This window comes from Mesoplodon bidens, assembly GCF_964165515.1.
Source record: "Mesoplodon bidens genome assembly, chromosome: 3".
Taxonomy (NCBI): domain Eukaryota; kingdom Metazoa; phylum Chordata; class Mammalia; order Artiodactyla; family Ziphiidae; genus Mesoplodon; species Mesoplodon bidens.
This window is the reverse complement of record NC_138178.1, coordinates 151,808,790-151,828,438: the sequence shown is the minus strand read 5'-3', so window position 1 is coordinate 151,828,438 and position 19,649 is coordinate 151,808,790. Positions and strand designations below refer to the sequence as shown.

General features: G+C 40.6%; 1 protein-coding gene across 10 annotated transcripts in view; it reads right to left on the bottom strand.

The window, feature by feature from the left end:
* TTLL5 (tubulin tyrosine ligase like 5) overlaps positions 1 to 19,649 on the bottom strand; it is a 310,875-nt gene that overhangs the window by 33,946 nt on the left and 257,280 nt on the right. Inside the window, exon 34 of one of the 10 annotated variants that reach the window (XM_081229114.1) lies at positions 17,004 to 17,164. The exons of the other annotated variants lie outside the window; for them this stretch is intronic. Within the exon in view, the coding sequence (XP_081085240.1) occupies positions 17,043 to 17,164 (122 nt within the window). The 3' untranslated portion in view covers positions 17,004 to 17,042. Of the gene's footprint in view, positions 1 to 17,003; positions 17,165 to 19,649 lie in introns of those variants that run through there. 10 annotated transcript variants of the gene reach the window in all.

The window sequence follows — 19,649 nt, the reverse complement described above, 5'->3', positions numbered from 1 at the left end:
CTCCGTGGCATGTGGGATCTTCCTGGACTGGGGCATGAACCCATGTCCCCTGCATCGGCAGGCGGACTCTCAACCACTGCGCCACCAGGGAAGCCCAATTTTGTTTATCTTTAAGAAAAAAAACAGTACTTGGTTTCACTGATCTTTTCTTTTTTTTTTTTTTTTTGGTCTCTATTTTACTTATTTCCTCTCTGATCTTTATTATTTCCTTCCTTCTGCTGACTTTGGGCCTTGTTTGTTCTTCTTTTGCTAATTCCTTTAGGTGGTAGGTTAGGTTGTTTACTTGAGATTTTTCTTGTTTCTTCAGGAAGGCCTGTATCACTATAAACATCCTCTTAGAACTGCTTTTGCTGCATCCATAGATTCTGGGGTGTAGTGTTTCCATTTTCATTTGTCTTGAGGTATTTTCTGATTTCCTCTTTGATTTCTTCATTGACCCATTGGTTTTTTAGTAGCATGTTGTTTAGTCTCTACATGTTTGTTCTTTTCCCTATTTTTTTCTGCAACTGATTTCTTTTTTTTTTCCCTGCGGTATGCAGGCCTCTCACTGTTTTGGCCTCTCCCTTTGTGGAGCACAGGCTCTGGACGTTTAGGCTCAGCGGCCACGGCTCACGGGCCCAACCACTCCGTGGCATGTGGGATCTTCCCGGATCAGGGCACGAACCCGTGTACCCCTGCATCGGCAGGCGGACTCTCAACCACTGCACCACCAGGGAAGCCCTGCAACTGATTTCTTGTTTCATACCACTGTGGTCAGAAAAAATGCTTGAGATAATTTCTATCCTCTTAAATTTGTTGAGACATGCTTTGTGGCCTAGCATGTGACCTATCCTGGAGCATGTTCCATGTGCACTTGAAAAGAATGTGTATTCTGCTGTTTTTGATATAATGTCCAATAGATATTTATTAAGTTCAACTGGTCTGTTGTGTCATTTAAGACCACCATTGCCTTACGGATTTTCTGTCTGGATGATCTGTCCATTGATAAGTGGGGTGATTAAAGTCCCCTAATACTGTACTTTTGTCAATTTCTCCCTTTATGTCTGTTAGTATTTGCTTTACATATTTAGGTGCTCCAGTACTGGGTGCATATATGATAATGAGTGTAATATCCTCTTGAAGCACATAAGCTTTTCTTTAAATGAAACAGGGGCCATTAACAACCTCTCTCAGTTTATAAAGCAGCTATACTGTGAGCAAAATCTTAGGACGACAACATACATGAATAGAATTTAGTATTGTAATAAAATTAAACTTATAGCAACTTAATATGCATAATTTGAGTATACACAGTCATTCTTTTGCAGAATAACCAGGAGCAAATAGTAAATGATTCATGTAAACGGTGTGGTATATCATAAATTTATATTACACTTACAGGAAATTTATCATTTTAATAAACATATTTATAGAATTCTTTTTTTTTTCTCTATGCCTCATTTCTTCCATCTTCCATGAAGATGGGGACTCTTATGTGTTCCTGAAACCTTCAGGTACAGTCACCCCTTCCAACTCCATGGGGCAAGAGCTAGGTCTGGGGCAACTAGGGTCAAGTAATGGCATTTCTATTTGCAGCAGTCAAGAAGCTGGTGGAGAGGGGCTGTAGAAAGATGATGATTTCTATCCAGTAGAGGAGGAGACTCTGGAAAGAAAACGTGTTATGACAGAAACTGGTAGATGTTTCTCAACACCATTCTTCCTTCTTCAATAAGGGAACCTCAATTGCTTGGGGAGGCCATGTGTCCAGTTAAGAGACTACCTCTCCAGACTCCTTTGTTGCTAGGGAGAAACAAGCATGGGATCCAGAGCTGGTCAATGACATATTAGTTGGAACTGCTAGGTTTCCAAGAAAGCCATTTTTTTTCAAGTGGACAGATTTAATAGGCATCTGTCTTTTGCCCACTTCCCACCCTTTTCTTCCCTGGAACATGGAAACAATGCCAGTAGGAATAGGAATCACCTTATGACAAAAAAAAAAAAAAAAAGAGAAAAAGAAAAAGCCAATGCTTTAGAGTTAGTCAAGCCAAAGACAGGAGTCTGGTTCCTCCATTATGTCTCTGAGGAGCTGCAGTACCCCTGGATTTCCTGTCTCTGAACTTCTTGACATGTAAGAAAGCCACTTATGTAAGCCACTGATTTTCTGAGTTTCTGTTACCTGCAGGAAATGCTCTCCTAACTAATCCAGGGGTGATTCCGAAGCAACCCCTCCTTCCTCCCCAACCCTTCCACCTCCCACCTTCAGCTCCACCCTCTGCTGTGGAGGTCCCAGGCTCCTTGCCAATCAGTAATGCTGCCCCTTCAGAGGCATTGCTGGAGGCGTGGGAAAGATTACCGCCACCCCTTGCTCCCTCTACCCCATCCTTGGGAGTGGAGGCAGAAGGTCCACGTTGATCCTTATCCTCCCCCTTCACAGGTCTGGCTCCATCCAAATGAGGGAAATTTAAATGGCTGGATTAAAGGCAAGCCAGCCTCACCCACAGATGTCCCCACACTGCCAGGAATCCCCTGCTGAGCAACTGGAGATAACCACCAGGCACTTCAGGGAGGTCCAGGCTACAGGGCCTGGTCACCAGCCACTTAGCTGCATTAGGAAAGGAAGTTGGGAAAATGAAATCACCTAGAGGGGCCTAGAGTTTTGATATGATGAGGCAGTTCAGCAGGCTCTAGAATAAAGCTGCCTCGGTTTGAATTTCAGCTCCACTGCTGACTGTGTAACTTGGACACATTACTTTTCTCAGCCTTAGTCTCCTCATATGCAGAACAGAGATAGCAAAGCCACATACTTTTATAGGGCTGAAGAAGATACAATGTGATAAACGCACAATGCTTAGCATAGTCCCTGGCATATAACAAGTGCACAATAAAATGATGACTGTTTTTTTAACTGCTGTTGTGATTACCGTGGTGAAGAGCAAGGGCTTGGAAGTCAAATCTAGGTTTAAAACCCAGCTTCACCAACTGTCAGTCATGTGAACTGGGCTGTTTCCTAGTCTCTACACCGTAATTTTCTCTGTTAAGTGAGGACAAAATTGCTACCTCACTCAGTCATAAACACCCATGGCAGGCCTGCGCTACAGGTTCTCTGCTCAACCCTGGGCATGTGAAGGTGAATAACACAAACAGTCTCTGTCCCCATGGAACTCAGAGTCCAGTGAGAGAGACAGACACTAACGGAAAATCACAAGGAACTGTAACAAACGCTACCAAGGAGAGGTACACGGGTCTCTGTAAAAGGGGGACATGTCCTAATCAGAGAGGCCAGAGAAAGGAAATGCACTTGAGAGTAGGGGAACAACATTCCAGGTAGAGCAGCCATCTGCAAAGGCTCTGTGGACTGAGGAACTGTAGGGAGTTCAGAGAAGGCCAGGATGGTTAGTGTGGAGAAAGCATGGAGGAAGGGTGGTGTGGGGTAAGAATGGAAGGTAGGCAGGCCATGTAAGACCTTTTATCTAGTTTTATCTTGATCCTAAAAACAATGGTAAGCTTTTCTGAAGGGCTTCAGGTGGTGTGTGTATGTATTTGTCAGAAACAGTTTGCATTTTGAAATGCTCATTCCACAGTGATGTGAGAATGGAACAGAGGTAGAAGAGAGATGGTAAGGGTTGATGCATTAAGAAACCAGTACAGTAGATCCAAGTGCGAGTGTTTGGTAACTTGAGCTTGAATCCTTGCAAGTAGGGAAATATAACCCACGTTTCAAACTAGGAAGGTAAGTCAATGATTATGAGTTTTGGGGTCACTCTGAGAATCCTCTCCAAAAAGACACAGACGCAGCACACATGATGTTCTGTATACAATTTCAGGGGATTCATAGATCAACGAAGCTACCACCATGGGCCACAGCTCTTAGGTCATACTCCCCAAATTAGATAAGAAAGCTTTATGAACTCTTTGAATGTATCATGACCCCTTTGTTTTACCCGTACTTCTTTACTGAAGGATATACTCTGTCAGCTCTCCTTTCCCTGTTCTCTTATCTCCCTACCTGTACATCATATGTCCCAAGAGCATTACAAGAGATGAGTCACTTTTCCTAGTCCTGGGAATAGGCCTGATGACTCTTATTTTGTCAAACAAGAAAATGGTCTTTGTTCCTTTCATCCATTAGATTTTTTTTTTATTAGTTTCTGCTTTATAACAAAGTGAGTCAGTCATACATATACATCTGTTCCCACATCCCTTCCCTCATGCATCTCCCTCCCTCCCACCCTCCCCCTCCCACCCCTCCAGGCGATCACAAAGCACCGAGCTGATCTCGCTGTGCTCTGCGGCTGCTTCCCACTATCTATCTACCTTACGTTTGGTAGTGTATATATGTCCATGCCTCTCTTTCGCTTTGTCACAGCTTACCCTTCCCCCTCCCCATATCATCCATTAGATCTTTGAGGAAGTAATGGCCTTAGGACTACTTATACGTGGAAGCTGTGATGCTGATGGTATAAGTAGTCCTAGATTCAGGCCAGGCTTTAAGAGAACTATGGATTGCCCAAGAACAGCAAAGATCAGATGTCTAGATTGAAGAATAACATTCATTTAATCCAATATATCGCCAATGTCAATTTAGAACACCAAGAATGTTTTATAAGAATCCTGTAACTCAGGATTATTTAGAGTGGAGTCCCAGATTGGTACCAGTTTTGAGAACTCTTTGTTATTAGACTACATGAGACAAGTTTAGAGACTGAAAGTAGGCAGTTAAAACCTTTATAGCAAATTGTCACAGCAATTTTATGTCTGTTGAATCTAATAATAATAAATTTGAGCTTGTCTGTGAGATGTCTTCTTATTTAATTGATCCAGTAACGTATTTTTTGTGTATTTTATAAAAGTATCAGTCCATGAAGGACTGGAAAGGAAAATAACTAGTTCTTAACCACCAATAGTTTGAAAAGCATTGCTGTAGCCAGTTGAAAGTTCCCTAATTATTTCTTTAATGATGTGAATGATAACATGGAAATTTTACTCATGAATACAGAGGACTGGAAATGAGCCTGAATGGACTAGGAGGCACTGAAACCTGAGTTTTAGTTCTAAATTTTTGTTGTAGTAATGCACATTCCCTTCTCTCCTCCCTTCAGGAATGAAAGACATTCCCCACCTCCACTGTTGCCCTCAGCCTCTCTGGAAACTGCCCCATTACCCAAGGTCATGTCCTTCTTCCCAGGCAGTCCATATCCAAGGACAGATCAACACAGAGTAAGTATAAAAGCTGTATCCCAGCCCCCTCACCACAACTCACAAACCTGAGAGGCCATTTCAGTTTTATCGTGTCCTGTGGGGCCAACTTCGGTGTTCTTTGTCACTGCATCACAGGGCAACTTCTCCCATTGTTCAATCCCATTTCCTTCCATTCCCTTTCCTTCTAAAGGTGCTGATCCCAAGAGGACTCCTTAATAAACTTCCTGCATGCTAATCTACATCTTAGAGTTTGCTTTCTAGGGCATCTAACTTTTAAAATAATATTTAACAACAATATGACCTCAAGGATCATAATGGGAACTAATGAAGCCATGTGCATTAAATGGTGACACCACAGTAGAACTACCATTTATTGAGTACCTATCATGTGCCAAACACTGTACTAGATGCATTACATACAGAATCTATAGTTTTTTAGTGTGTGGTAAAATACACGTAACATAAAATGAGATTGAATCAATAATCAAAAACCTCTCGACAAACAAAAGTCCAGGACCAGGTGGCTACACTGGTGAATTCTACCGAACACTTAAAGAAGAATTAATACCAATCCTTCTCAAACTCTTCCAAAAAATAGAAGAAGAAGGAACACTTCCAAACTCATTTTATGAGGCCAACATTACCCTGATATCAAAACCAGACAAGGATGCCACAGAAAACAAAAATTACAGGCCCGATGAACAGAGATGCAAAAATCCTCCTCAACAAAATATTAGCAAACTGAATCCAACAATATATAAAAAGGATCATACACCATGATCAAGTGGAATTTACTGCAGGATTGCAAGGATGGTTTCACATCCACAAATCAACATGATACACCACATTAAAAAATGAAGGATAAAAATTATATGATCATTACAATTGGTGCAGAAAAAGCATTTGGCAAAACTAGCATTCATTTATGATAAAAACTCTCAACAAAGTGGGTATAGAGGGAACATACCTCAACATAATAAAGGCTATCTATGACAAGCCCACAGTTAACATCATGCTCAACAGTGAAAAGTTGATAGCTTTTCCTCTAAGATCAGGAACAAGACAAGGATGCCCACTTTTATTTGACATAGTACTGGCCTAGCCAGAGCAGTTAGACAAGAAAAATAAACAAAAGACATCCAAATCAAAAAGCAAGAATAAAACCATCACAATTTGCAGATGGCATATTGTATACAGAGAACCCTAAAGACTCCACCAAAAACTACTAGAACTAATAAATGAATCCAGTAAAGTTTAAGGATACAAAATCAACATACAAAAATCAGTTGAATTTCTATACCCTAACAATGAACTATCAGAAAGAGAAGTTAAGAAAACAATCCCATTTACAACTGCATCAAAAAGAATGAAATACCTAGGAATAAGTTTAACCAAAAAGGTGAAAGACCTGTACACTGAAAACTATAACATGTTGATGAAAGAAATTGAAGAAGACATAAATAAATGGAGAGATATTCTGTGCTCAGAGTATCTGATTAGAAGAATTCTGGATTAGAAGAATTAATATTGTTAAAATGTCCATACTACCCAAAGCAATCTACAGATTCAATGCAATCCCTATCACAATTCCAATGGCATTTTTCACAGAAATAGAACAAACAATCCTAAAATTTGTATGGAGCTGCAGAAGACCCTGAAGAGCCAGAGCAATCCTAAGAAAGAACTAAGCTGGAGGCATCATGCCATCTGATTTGAAACTATACTACACAGCTACAGTAATCAAAACAGTATGGTTCTGGCATAAAAACAGACACAAAGATCAATGGAACAGAACAGAAAGCCCAGAAATGAACCTATGCATATATGACCAATTAATTTAGGACAAAGGAGCCAAGAATATACAATGGGGAAAGGATAATCTCTTCAAATAAATGGTGTTAAGAAAACTGGACAGCCACATGCAAAAGAATGATGCTGGACCAACTATCTTATACTATCTTTTGAATTAATTCAAAATGGACTACAGACTTGAACATTAGACTTGAAACTGTAAAACTCCTAGAAGAAAACATAGGAAGTAAGCTCCTTGACATCAGTCTTGGTGATGATTTTTTGGATTAGACACCAAAAGCAAAGGCAACAAAAGGAAAAATAAACAAGACTACATCAAACTAAAAAGCTTCTGCACAGCAAAGGAAACTATCAACAAAATGAAGGCAACCTATGAAGTGGGAGAAAATATTTACAAATCATATATCTGATAAGGGATTAATATCCAAAACATAAAAAAACTCATACTACTCAATAACAATAAAACCAAACAATCCTATTTAAAAACGGGCAGAGACTCTGAATAGACACTTTTCCAAAGGAGACATACAACAGGTATGTGAAAAGGTGCTCAACATCACTAATCACCTGGAAAATGAAAATCAAAACCACAATGAGATATCACCTCATACCTGTGAGAATGGCTAATAGCAAAATGACAAGAATAACAAGTGTTGGTGAGGATGTGGAGAAAAGGGAACTCTTGTACACTGCTGATGGGAATGTAAATTGGCACAGCTACTGTGGAAAACAGTATGGAGGTTCCTCAAAAAAATAAAAAATAGAACTACCATATAATCCAGCAATTCCACTTCTGGGTATTTATCTGAAGAAAATGAAAACAGTAACTGGACAAGATATATTCAATCCATGTTCACTGCAACATTATTTACAATAGCTAAGATATGAAAACAACCAAAATGTCTATTGGTGGATGAATGGATAAAGAAAATGTGGTAGATATACACAACAAAATATTACTCAGCCATAAAAAAGAATGAAATCTTGCCATTTGTGACAACATGGATGGACCTTGAAGGCATTAAGCTAAGTGAAATAAATCAGACAGAGAAAAACAAATACTTGTATGATCTCACTTATACATGAAATCTGAAAAAAAAAACCACAACAAAAACAAAAAACCAAGTTCACAGATACAGAGATCAGATCGGTGGTTGTCAGAGGTGAGGGGAGGGGGAAATTTTATCATCTTAAACATTTTTAAGGGAACAGTTTGGTGGCATTAAGTACAGTCATATGTTTGTGCAATCATCACCACCATCTACCTCCAGAACTCTTTTCATCTTAAAAAACTGAAACTCTGGACTTCCCTGGTGGCACAGTGGTTAAGAATCTGCCTGCCAATGCAGGGGACATGGGTTCGAGCCCTGGTCTGGGAAGATCCCACATGTCACGGAGCAACTAAGCCCGTGTGCCACAACTACTGAGCCTGCGCTCTAGAGCTCGTGCACCACAACTACTGAAGCCTGCGTGCCTAAAGCCCGTGCTCTGCAACAAGAGAAGCCACCACAATGAGAAGCATGCACACCGCAACGAAGAGCAGCCCCCACTCACTGCAACTAGAGAAAGCCTGCGCACAGCAATGAAGACCCAGCACAGCCTAAATAAATAAATAAATAAATAATATTTTTAAAAACTGAAACTCGGTACCCATTAAAAAATAACTTCCATTCTATCCTCCCTCCAGCTGCTGGCAACCGTCATTCTACTTTCTGTCTCTATGTATTTGACTACTCTAGGTCCCACACATAAGTGGAAATGATACAGTATTTGTCATTTTGCGACTGGCTTATTTAACTCAGCATAATGTCCTCAAGGTTCACCCATGTTGCAGCATGTGTTAGAAATTCTTTCTTTCTTAAGGTTGAATAACATTCCATTGTATGTGTATAACCACATTTTGTTTATCCATTCAACTATTGATGGATACTTGGGTTGTTTCTACCTTTCAGCTATTGTGAATGCTGCTGCTATGAGTATGGGAGTACAAATATCTGTTCAAGACCTTGCTTTCAGTTCTTTTGAGTACATACACAGAAGTAAAATTGCTGAATTGCATGGTAATTCTGTTTAAAATTTTTTTTAGGAACCACCATAAGAGGCTGTACCATTTTACCCTCTCACCAGTGGTACACATAAGAGTTCCATTTCTCCATATCCTTGCCAAAACTAGTTATTTTCTGCTTTTTTTAAAATAGTAGCCACCCTAATTAGTATAAGGTGTTATCTCATTATGATTTTGATTTGTATTTCTTTTATGATTAGTGATGTTGAGCATCTTTCCATGTGCTTATTGGCCATTTGTATATCTTTGGAGAAATGTCTATTCCAGTCCTTTGCCCATTTTTAAATCAGGTTGATTGGTTTTTGTTGTTGAGGCAATCTATAATCTTTACATCAGTCCTGCAGGATTGACGTTTTTATGCTTATTGTACAGATGAGAAAACTGACACTCAAAGAGGTTATGTGATTAGCCCATGGTTGACAGCTGGGAAGTGGTGGAGCCCAGACAGGTCACTCTAACTTCAGAGCTATGCTCTTTCTAGTTTACACTGGAATTCTTACAAAAGTTAGGTATTGTTACTGATGATGACAGTGATACTACCATATGGCACTGAACTTGAAGGAAGGAAGGTGAAAGGTAATAAGGGCTGAGAGGACTTTAGTTTTGTTTTCGAGAACATAGTACAAACAAATAAAAAGTGTAACATATGACTCCAGAACCATAATGATAGATTTTAAACTATAATCAACACTAGGCAGAGCTCTAATATTAGGGTACAGTGTCCAGTTTCAGGTACTGTACAATTTAAGAGGAGCCTGAAGAATTCATGGAGAGTTCGGGAGAGAATAAAAAAGACAGTTCAGTTTTGAAAAGCAAAACCTAATCTGTGTGATAAAGTTAAAGTGCCCCAGTTAATTGGTATAGAGGGAAAAAAAGCTGAAGGATAATGTTTTCCAAAAACTAAACCTCATTTTAACTTTGTTCCCTTATAATGAGATCCTTGGATGTGGTCTAAAATAGAACATCTTTATCTTGAATTCTTCACTGTAACAGAATATATCAAGGTTATGAATGTGTATGAGGTTGTTATCTGAAGGGTAATGACCAGTCATTCTTTATTTTATAGGAAGTAGTTTTAAAATGTTGCCAGAAATAGGTTAGAAATACTAGGTAATTTATAAGGTAGGTAATTCTAATTTTGAAGATTATTTAATAATAACATGCATTATTTGTGAAATTTTCATTGAAAGATTTCATCTTCTGAGGTTAAGCATTTTACTTGAAGCCAGAAGAATAGAGGGAATAAACTATTTTCCAGAAAAATTTTATGTGTGTCATGTATTTTTTTCTTAAGGGCGGGTATTACAAAGTAATGAGGTATTTTAGATGTTGCTAGGCATTTAAGAAATTTACAGAACGTAATCCTGCCTTCAAGGAGTTTCTGGTCACACTGAAGAGACAGTTCACCCTAGAAGTAAGTAGTGATAAAAGATGACAAAATACAGCGAAGTGCTGACCGTTGTGATATAAAATGTAAGTGCTCTAGGGATTTAAAAAATGGCAAGATACATGGAATTATGTGAGTAAGGATTACTGGAGGGGACAAAACTTAACTGGATCCTTAAAGGATAAGAAGCATTTGAATATGTGGATAGGTATTCCAGATATGGCCAAAGAATACACAAAGACAGAAATATGAAAATCCACTCATACATCTATTCGATCTGAATTTCTTAAGTCCCTACTATGGGCTGGGCACTATGCTAAGCCTTGGGGTTTCAGAGTCAAATCACAGCTGACCCTTGCCTTCCAGGGAATTACAGTCTAATGGGGGAAACAGTCAAGTAATCCCTAAGGATACTAGAGTGTTTTAAGTGTCACAGTAGAGGTAATCAGAATTTCATTGGAGCACAGTCAGAAAGTGTCTCTATCAGACTAGGCATGCGAATGGGCGAGAGGAGGCAGTGGTGTGCAGGCACAGGAAACTCTACATACAAATAAAGGCACAGAGAAGAAATATGCCGTACGATGGGGTGAGAATATCGCTTAGCTTAGACAGTTTTCACAAGATGTTACCTGTGTCACCTGCTTCCCAAAGCATACAGATGCATCTTCAACCAGTAAAGTAGAAGACTAGGTGTCCGGGCTTTTGCCTAAGAGCACGAGCTCTTACTAAGCAATCAATTGAGAGAAGTTGTATTTTCGGGTTGTCTAAGGCACATGCAATCCATCCAGTCCTCTAAATAACCAATTATCTTACCCTTGGATTATGCTGGACCACAAAGAAAGTAAGGTTATGTTAGTTTTGTCCTTCACAAAACCGTCTTCATTGATTTGCACTGAAATATTTTGCCTTCATGTTGGTCATGCCAAGAAAGACGACCTACTTCTGTTATGTTAGGTCGCTGAGGACACTATTACTTCATTCAGTGTCCTCTACCTAAAGTGTGAAAATACTTCTTTTGGAGTAAGAGCTAGGAAAAAGCTTAATTTCCCCCCAGAGTATTTCTTCCTTCTTTATAATGAGAACTATATACTTTTATTTATCACACTTCCCTTTTTGTCCTGGTTGTTAGGAGATTCAGAACCAAATTTAACCTCAATTATAGTAATTTTCTTTGGTCTTATATTTGAAAATTTTGAAATATCTTTTTTCGGCCTTGATTTCCCTTTATATTTTATTATTTTATTGCACATGGTTTTATATTTTAAGACTCTGCTAGAGATGAAAAGTCTATACTGTACCTGCCTAGCTACAGTCTCACCTGAAGAAAACTGCCAGAAATGCATACGTTGGCAGCTTTTCATCACATAATCGTGCTAACGGTAGAAGCAGCCTGGCATCTGGAAGGCAGCAGCCGCCTACCTTTTGTTCTGCACACCAGTGACACTTTGCTGGATGAATGAATGGCAAATATTTTGATTCTGTCTTTTAAAGCTGAATGCGGAAAGTGGGGAGAGAAAGAATCTCACAGAGAGAGGTCGAGCCATGAGTATGGCAGAGCTGTTAACCTGGGAACAATGGAAGCCAGTTGCCGAGGAACTGGTCATAGGATGGACTAACAGACTCACTGTTTAGCCACTATAGCTGCTAACTGTCCCAGGTAATGTTGCAGGTTTTCATGAGGTCTGGTTCTTCCCTGTGCTTATGTAACTTTCGGTAACAGAGGTAAACTGAGGGTATCTCTCGTCTCAACAATCAAAAGGCTATTGTAAACAACCCAAATCCTCTGCATAAAAAGAGGAGGGTAAGAACATGTACCATGCATGATGGTGACTTACACTGGAGAACAGTAGAAGGGAGGAGTAAATATAAAATAGAAGGCCTGAGAGAAGTCACATTTCACAAAATTGCACATTACAGTGGCTGATGAGTAACTATAAACAAATCATTATCTAATAAAATTTGCAGCTCAGCCATGAAGAAACTAAAAAATAGCTTGTCAAATTCCAAAATATCTTCATTTTGGACTTGTCACATGTCTTAATTTCCCTGGGAAGCAAATTAGAAGTGAATGGCAGGGGGGAAAAACCTCAAAGTCACGTTTCAGTCCAGCTGATATAAAAAGAAGAGTGATTCGTCTACCCAATAACAAAAACCAACCAACAAACAAGTAACACTAAAACAGCACCTTCTAACCAGCTGACTTTTCTCTTCACACCCTCTTACAACCAGGTTGGCTTTCCCAGGTATATCCCCATTTTATACTGGGGATACGTGCTATGTTTTATTGATGTAGCTAAAGGGACATTCCACACATTCAAGCTGCTCCTTTCTGGTATCACATAACTAGTTATCCTGGGTTTAGGTTTCAAGAGAAGAGGGTTCCTTGATACTTACAGAAGCCCTAAATGGACATACTTGCATATCCAAAAGGCAAGAACAAAGAACTATAGGAGACTGTTGTTTTACTAGTGATGCTCTTCATTCTGGGGACTTAAGAGAATCTGAGTCTTTTGCCTTATAATCATAACTTGAAAGAATACAGAATAAATACCAATGCCAATCATGCTGACAGGGCAATATACTGCAAGTCACCTTTCTCCACGCCCTGCATTACCTACCTACACTCTGCGACCCAGTTCAAATTCTACAGATCAGGCAAGCAGAGCTGTAAATATTTCCATGGGCAAAACTTGCTTTTTCCAAAGACAGGCATGGCTTAGCATGCTGTTTTCTTTCTTTAGAACTTTTAGGGGCAATTATGTCCTACGGATAAAAGGATGGTAAAGCAAAGGTATGTCTCTATAACAAGCATCTCATTGAAGCTAGAAGCACGATGTGTGGGTTCATGGGATGAATAACCACAGAGTATAGATTGATAACTTGTAGTGATAAGTATAAAGACTCCCAGAGTAAGCCAACGTTATACTGGTTACTTGCCCAATTCAGGACTACAAGAATAAACAGGATCTTTTTCCACTCAAAGTGAATGGATATTACACAGGACAGCACAAATCTGCTACAAGATGCAGTGGTAGGTAAGACTCTAACAATGCATGGTGCCAGGCATTTTTTCCAGGAGGCATGTGTGCTTCTGTAACGTAAACGTAAGTTGAGAAAGGAGCCAATGCACTTCCCTTGTCTCTTTGTAACAAAGTAGTAATTGTTAACAATTGAAGAATCATCACTCCTCTCTTGGGGCTTTGCCAGCTCAGCAAGAGACAATATCAATTTTCAGATGTTATCTCAGTAGTCCATTTCTTAATCTGTTTCAGAAATAGAGTTCCCTGGTTTTCTTTAAGGCAAATGAACTCCCTTTGGGTGGGTTCTTAGAAGTACCCACCTTTCCCCCCCCCCCCCAAACTGAAATCCAGGCTGTTTCCTCCCCCATTTCCAACCAGGTTGTTCAGCTATGTTTGAGTTTTGTTGCTGAATGCAGAAAGAGTTACTAAATGAAATGAAAGAGGCCTCAGGACAGGAAGGCATGAAATTTCAGTGGCTGGCAGCCAGGCGATCTTGCCATGTAGAGGGATCCACATCCTTCTTGTGTGGCTGCAGCCAGACTGAGACTAGCAAAACACATACTGTTAAAACATCACTTGTGCAATACAGCCTATAATGAAGTAAGTACTGTGACCAGTTGCTTAGAACTGGGTGATACAAACCTAATTGATTCAGATTTTTTCCTGGTTCCTTGTACTACAAATCAAAGTTATTCTTCCTGCTGATGTCTGTTCTAAGAACGTACATGTCGGGTAGGGTGTGCTAAGGTCCGCACGGCCAAGGAGGATGTAAGAACGAGGCCTGGCAGGAAGAAGTTGATTTTACTTGCAGGTCCCAGAGAGGGGGTCACTGCACGCCACGCAGGGTCACAGGGGCAAACACCAGCGTGCTCAGGAGACAGAAGACAGGAGTGAGGGGAAAGTCTAGGCCAGAGCCTTATTTAGGGTTTCCTTGGGAAAGGCTAGGCAGGGCAGGGTAAACAGCTTAAGACTGGCTAGTTGAAGTAATTCTGGCGGGCTTTGGGCTATAGGGGCGGTCTCTAGTTGCCTGGCTCCTGGCCCTGGAGTGATTTAGGGCAAGGGAAATTTTGACTTGCCATGTGAGAGTTAGATAAGGAGGTGGTCGGGGATATAAATGCGGGATTGGCTGGTTTGTGTGTGAAAGGCATGCTTGTGGGCAAGTTGTCATTATCTTTAGGAATTAGCTCGCCTGGCAGGGGCAGGCTGTAAGGTCCCCAAATGCCAAGGCATCAAGAATACAGAAAATATAGTTAATATAATTGACTCTGGGATGAATGGATGTCAAATTGACAATAAAGAATCCAAGAAGACACAGAATAATGCATATATTTAAACATGACACTTGCCTGGGGCAGCAGAGTGGGGGTCTTAAATAGCCTTGAGTCCCCAGTATCCTTCAGCACCTCTCTCTCTTTCTTTGATAAGAACAACTGATGCGGGCTTCCCTGGTGGCGCAGTGGTTGAGAGTCCGCCTGCCGATGCAGGGGACACGGGTTCGTGCCCCTATCCCGGAAGATCCCACATGCCGCGGAGCGGCTGGGCCCGCGAGCCATGGCCGCGGAGCCTGTGTGTCCGGAGCCTGTGCTCCGCAACGGGAGAGGCCACAGCAGTGAGAGGCCCGCGTACCGCAAAAAAAAAAAAAAAAAAAAAGAACAACTGATGCTTTGTCAGTCTTATATATAACATGCTAGGCAAACACATGTCAAATCCTTGAATTTAACCCGGCTGCCTCTCTAAACCCGCATATGAAGAGGTTCTAGGACGGTCACAGCTGGTGATGACATTCATTCATGACTGTGGAGGGGATGAAGGGATCTCTGCCCAAGCAGTGATTCTGTCTACACTGCATTTAAACAAAAATAAAGCATGCAGCTGGGTGATGGGCTGTGGACTCTGGGGTTTGGCCTCTTCACTTTGTAAACTACCTAACTCCCCTGATCAAGGAGAGGCAGCCCACTGCCATCTGCCATCTGCCAGGCCTGCCCCTGGAGTCTCCCAGCAGTATGCTGCACCCACTGTCTCTGGGTTCACACACATTTGGCATGTGGTCTCACCAACCTCAGTACAGCATCCCCCATCTTAATGTACAGCTCAGGCTCAGTGGGGCTGTGTTTGCAACACAGATTTAAGTGTTGAGAGATGGGCTCTTTCCCAAGGCTTTTTTGCTGATGATCCTATTTTGCCATGTAATGTTCTGGGTGGATTGTAAGGGATACTAGTGAAATAGGTTCAAGGAAAGTGATATTACAACTGAGGCAAGTCCAAGTCTCACAGTCCTGGAAACCGATGGACATTAGTACTTCTTGGCAGGCTGCTGGTTTGGTTTGGAGCTTGATGTCATATTCATTCTTCTGGCTGCCAGTCTCCTGAAGGAAATATTGACCTTCTTGCTTTAGCTTTCTATAATATATGTTATTAGTGATGAACACATCACTGGATAGGCTGCTTAGTATCAGGATTAAAGGACCACTGGTTAAGTATTACCAATGGAACTCTGGTTGTTTTCAGTTTCTCTGGTACATTTTGGTAGGTAGATGACCAAGCCATGGATTTGGTGTTCCCTTCTCTCTTCTCATTCCTTTTTGGAAAGAGTTTAGATGGGCTGGGGAAAGATATTTGAAGCTTTCTGATCCAATGTAAATGAATCCTGTGGTGGGTAAATAATTTTCCTCCCTCCTTTGCTCTCCTGGGGTAGTTTGATGAATAATGCTTCTCAAATAAGTTTATAAATATTCCCCTAGAGGTAAGAAGAGTATTAAGCTCATAGCAGGTGTGCCATTAATGCTTTAGTGTGTAGGGTAGAGCAAAGAGGAAAGAAATCATCAAAACTTTGCAGTTTCATTGAATTTTCTGGAAAGTTTTGAAGGCGATAGCTGGGAACAAAATACTGGGGGTAGCACTGATGAAGTGTGGGTACAGCCTCACATGATCAAGTCAGGCCATTTCTTTAATGTAGGAGCTTTTTTTTGGATGAGTGGTAGGATGGGGTTTATAGTTCGTTTTGCTGCCAATTATAGTATATGCTTATATTGAGTAACTCAGAAAGAAGCTTAATCAATCTCACAAAAAAAGTTTAAAAAATGTGTTCCCTGCCTGTCTCCCATTAGCTGAAAGTCCAGTTCACAAACTATCCAACGGTAGTCTAAAAAGCCTTCTTTAATAATAAATACCTTTAATAAAAAATATTCATTCTCTTTAGATGCTATTGTAATTTGATCTTCAAATGTCATGCTTTTCAGTATAGTCTGTTACATTTTACCTGTGAATAACCCAATTTTGGCTTTAGTTTCTTTCTCTGATTGGCCTGAATGTCCCCATACTTTTCATCAAGTGCCTCCATAATAGTAAGGAAATTTCTTACTGCCACAGTGCCACCTACTGGTAGGTCAACATAGAAGCAAGCTAGCAGTAGTTGGACCCACAGATTTGGCGAGTCCTTCTGAGCTTTGGTTTTATAAAATGCCAATTTCCTTGTCATTTTGAGAAAATATCACTTCTCTTGACAGCTATTAAGTCTCTTGCTGTGGCGTAAAGTCAGCAAGTTATAATTTAAAAAATGCTCTTATTTCTTACTGTTACCTTAAATTGGCCCTGACTTCACCGACTTAGATTTTCTCTGTCCTATAACTGTAGCAAGGGCTCCAGATTGTGTGGGCACGGGTTTGGATCTGGCGAAAATAACTTGGGGAGCATCCAAAGATCCTGAAAAATGTAAAAAAAATCCCCACTTAACACTTTATTTAATCTTGGCTGAAAGGACAAGAGGTCAAATCTAAAATTAGACTTTAGGGGATCATCATTCTCCCCGATGCTGGCGCGCCATTTCCTGCCAAACATCAAATCCATCCTCTCTCTCTTGCTTTCTAACAGCATTAAAAGTGGGTAGTAGACCCAAATTCTTGTCCCTTTGACTCTGGGGAGAGAAGAACGTTCTGGGAGCAATAAAGGGTATAAGACACTAGGGCAAGCATCTCAAGAGTTTATTTTTATTATTAATTTATTATACTCCAAATCCACCCGGGATCTCCAACAACTATACAATGCATGTGAAAAGAACAAGAATCTGATAGTGAAAATAGGTCACTCTGCTGAGAGCTGCCAGGCAAATAATTTCATCTGAAAGTCAAAGTGATTTCTAGATCCTTAGGGTTTGGGCTCCACTGGGTTTACTTTATATTAAAATAAGCTCCTTCCTCTTGCTGTCTCACTTAGAGACAACGAAGTGGGCAGGCAGAGGCAGACTGATGTGCTGCTGCCTTGTCCCCATGCAAAGAGCATAAAGCTGCCCTGAATTTTACCAGGGGTCCGAAATGATAAATGCTTAACGGGGGACACTGCTTCTCACTCCTTGTAAGTGAAATCCAGCATTGCTGTTCAAAAGGTGGTATGGTCCCTTCCTCCAACTATAGATCTACAAGAGCTTAAAAAAAAAAAAAAAAAAAAAAAAAAGTTGGGCGGAGTCCATATAGAGGCTGGGCTCCAGGACAGGAAAAGCTTAGGCGTAAGCTAAGCGGTTGGGATGAGGGCAGCTGGTATGGCTTCAGGCCCTACAACAATGGTAGTTTACACCATCAAATCAGCATGAGAGAAATGCCAGTTATCTAATCTGTTGCTCTCTGCTATTTTAGTTCACCATCACCACTTCAGACCTCAAGAAGAACACCATGGTTATAAAGAAGGCAGGCCGATGGCTTTGGCTTTGGGCCAAAGGCCCTCACCCCAGCTTCCTTCTCAAATTTCCAAATTTGCTGAGGCTACACCTTCCCCTTCTATAGCAAACACAGAATATATAGCCTGAGGTAGGGAAGTCAAGGAAAGTTAACACTCATGGAGCATTCCAGGCACTCTGCTAAGAGCTTTCACATTCACTACCTCATTTAATGATCATAGTAACAAGAATGCCATTAGGCCACCATCAGCGGGAAAGGACTGACCTGCTTTTCAACAGCGCCCTGGGATGAACCACTATCTCATTCAGGCTACCTGACCAACAAGGTCGCACAGCTTGAAGGCCTGGTTGGGCTAGACTTAAGGAAGGGTCAAGGGGTCATGAAGCAGACTTTTGCTATATTCACGGACTCAATAACTGAGTTAACCAGACCAGACAGGGGCTAAATACCATTCATTGTCAGTTTAGTGATTCCTATGCACGCAAAACTTCCCAGCTCTCAGAGAGATGTGTAAACGTTTTGACTTATTATAGGGGTTGTTCTTCCTTCTTGTGGGTTTAAAGAAAAATGTTTTTAATAGCAACCTAACCTTCTCCCTGTTAAAGGACATGCTTCTAAACCCCTAGAATAACACCTTTAAATCTACGTGTAATAAAGAAAAACAGATAATTTGAGGGTAAAACACTGAAGTGCTAGTTATTTACTAGCTCTATAAATAACTCTAACAGGGTTAGTTATTATTATGTTGCTAAGGTAAAACATTTATTGGGAAGTATGGAAAATGCCTGAACCTTGCTTGCTACATCATGTTCATCAGCATTTCTTTAAGGATCAGGAACACCAGGAAAGTCACAGAAGAGGAACAAATTCAAAGGACTTTAGAGGCCCAGAGTCATTTGGAGACAACAGCAGTAAACAGCAGGCTACCTAAACAAGATGAGAAGAATAATGCACTTACCTTAAGGTAGAAGCAGGGAGAAAAGATAGATAGTAGAAGCCAGGGAGACGTCCAACTTCTCCTTGCTCTGTGGTTTTATACTGATGCCAAATTCAGTACAACTGTTACAAAAACTTCTAAGTACCGTCAACAGTCGGTAAACACTAATTCATGATCAAGATGCTGAAAGTATGACCCAGCTGTCCCTCGAATTTCCAACTTCCCCACCCAGAGTGCATGCAAAGACTTCAATTCCATACTTAATGTATCAATTAGACACACAAATGAAAAACGCAGGTTTCCTGGATCTCCTAAGCTTTGTAAGCCCCTCCAGCCTCAGCAAATTTGAAGAGCTACAGAGGCTCTAAAAGCTGTCTCTCATGGAAACCCTTCCAACTAGTCCATGGTTCTCTTAGCCACTCACTTCTCAGGCCATAATAGTTCCAAGGTGGAAATTTAACTTCCTTAAAAATAACTACTATCTTCTAGTAATTCTTTTTTTGGGGAAAGGGGGGTTTATATACCCATCAGATATTTCTTGAATTCAGGTTCGAAGAGTTTAAGTGGAAAACAAAATCTT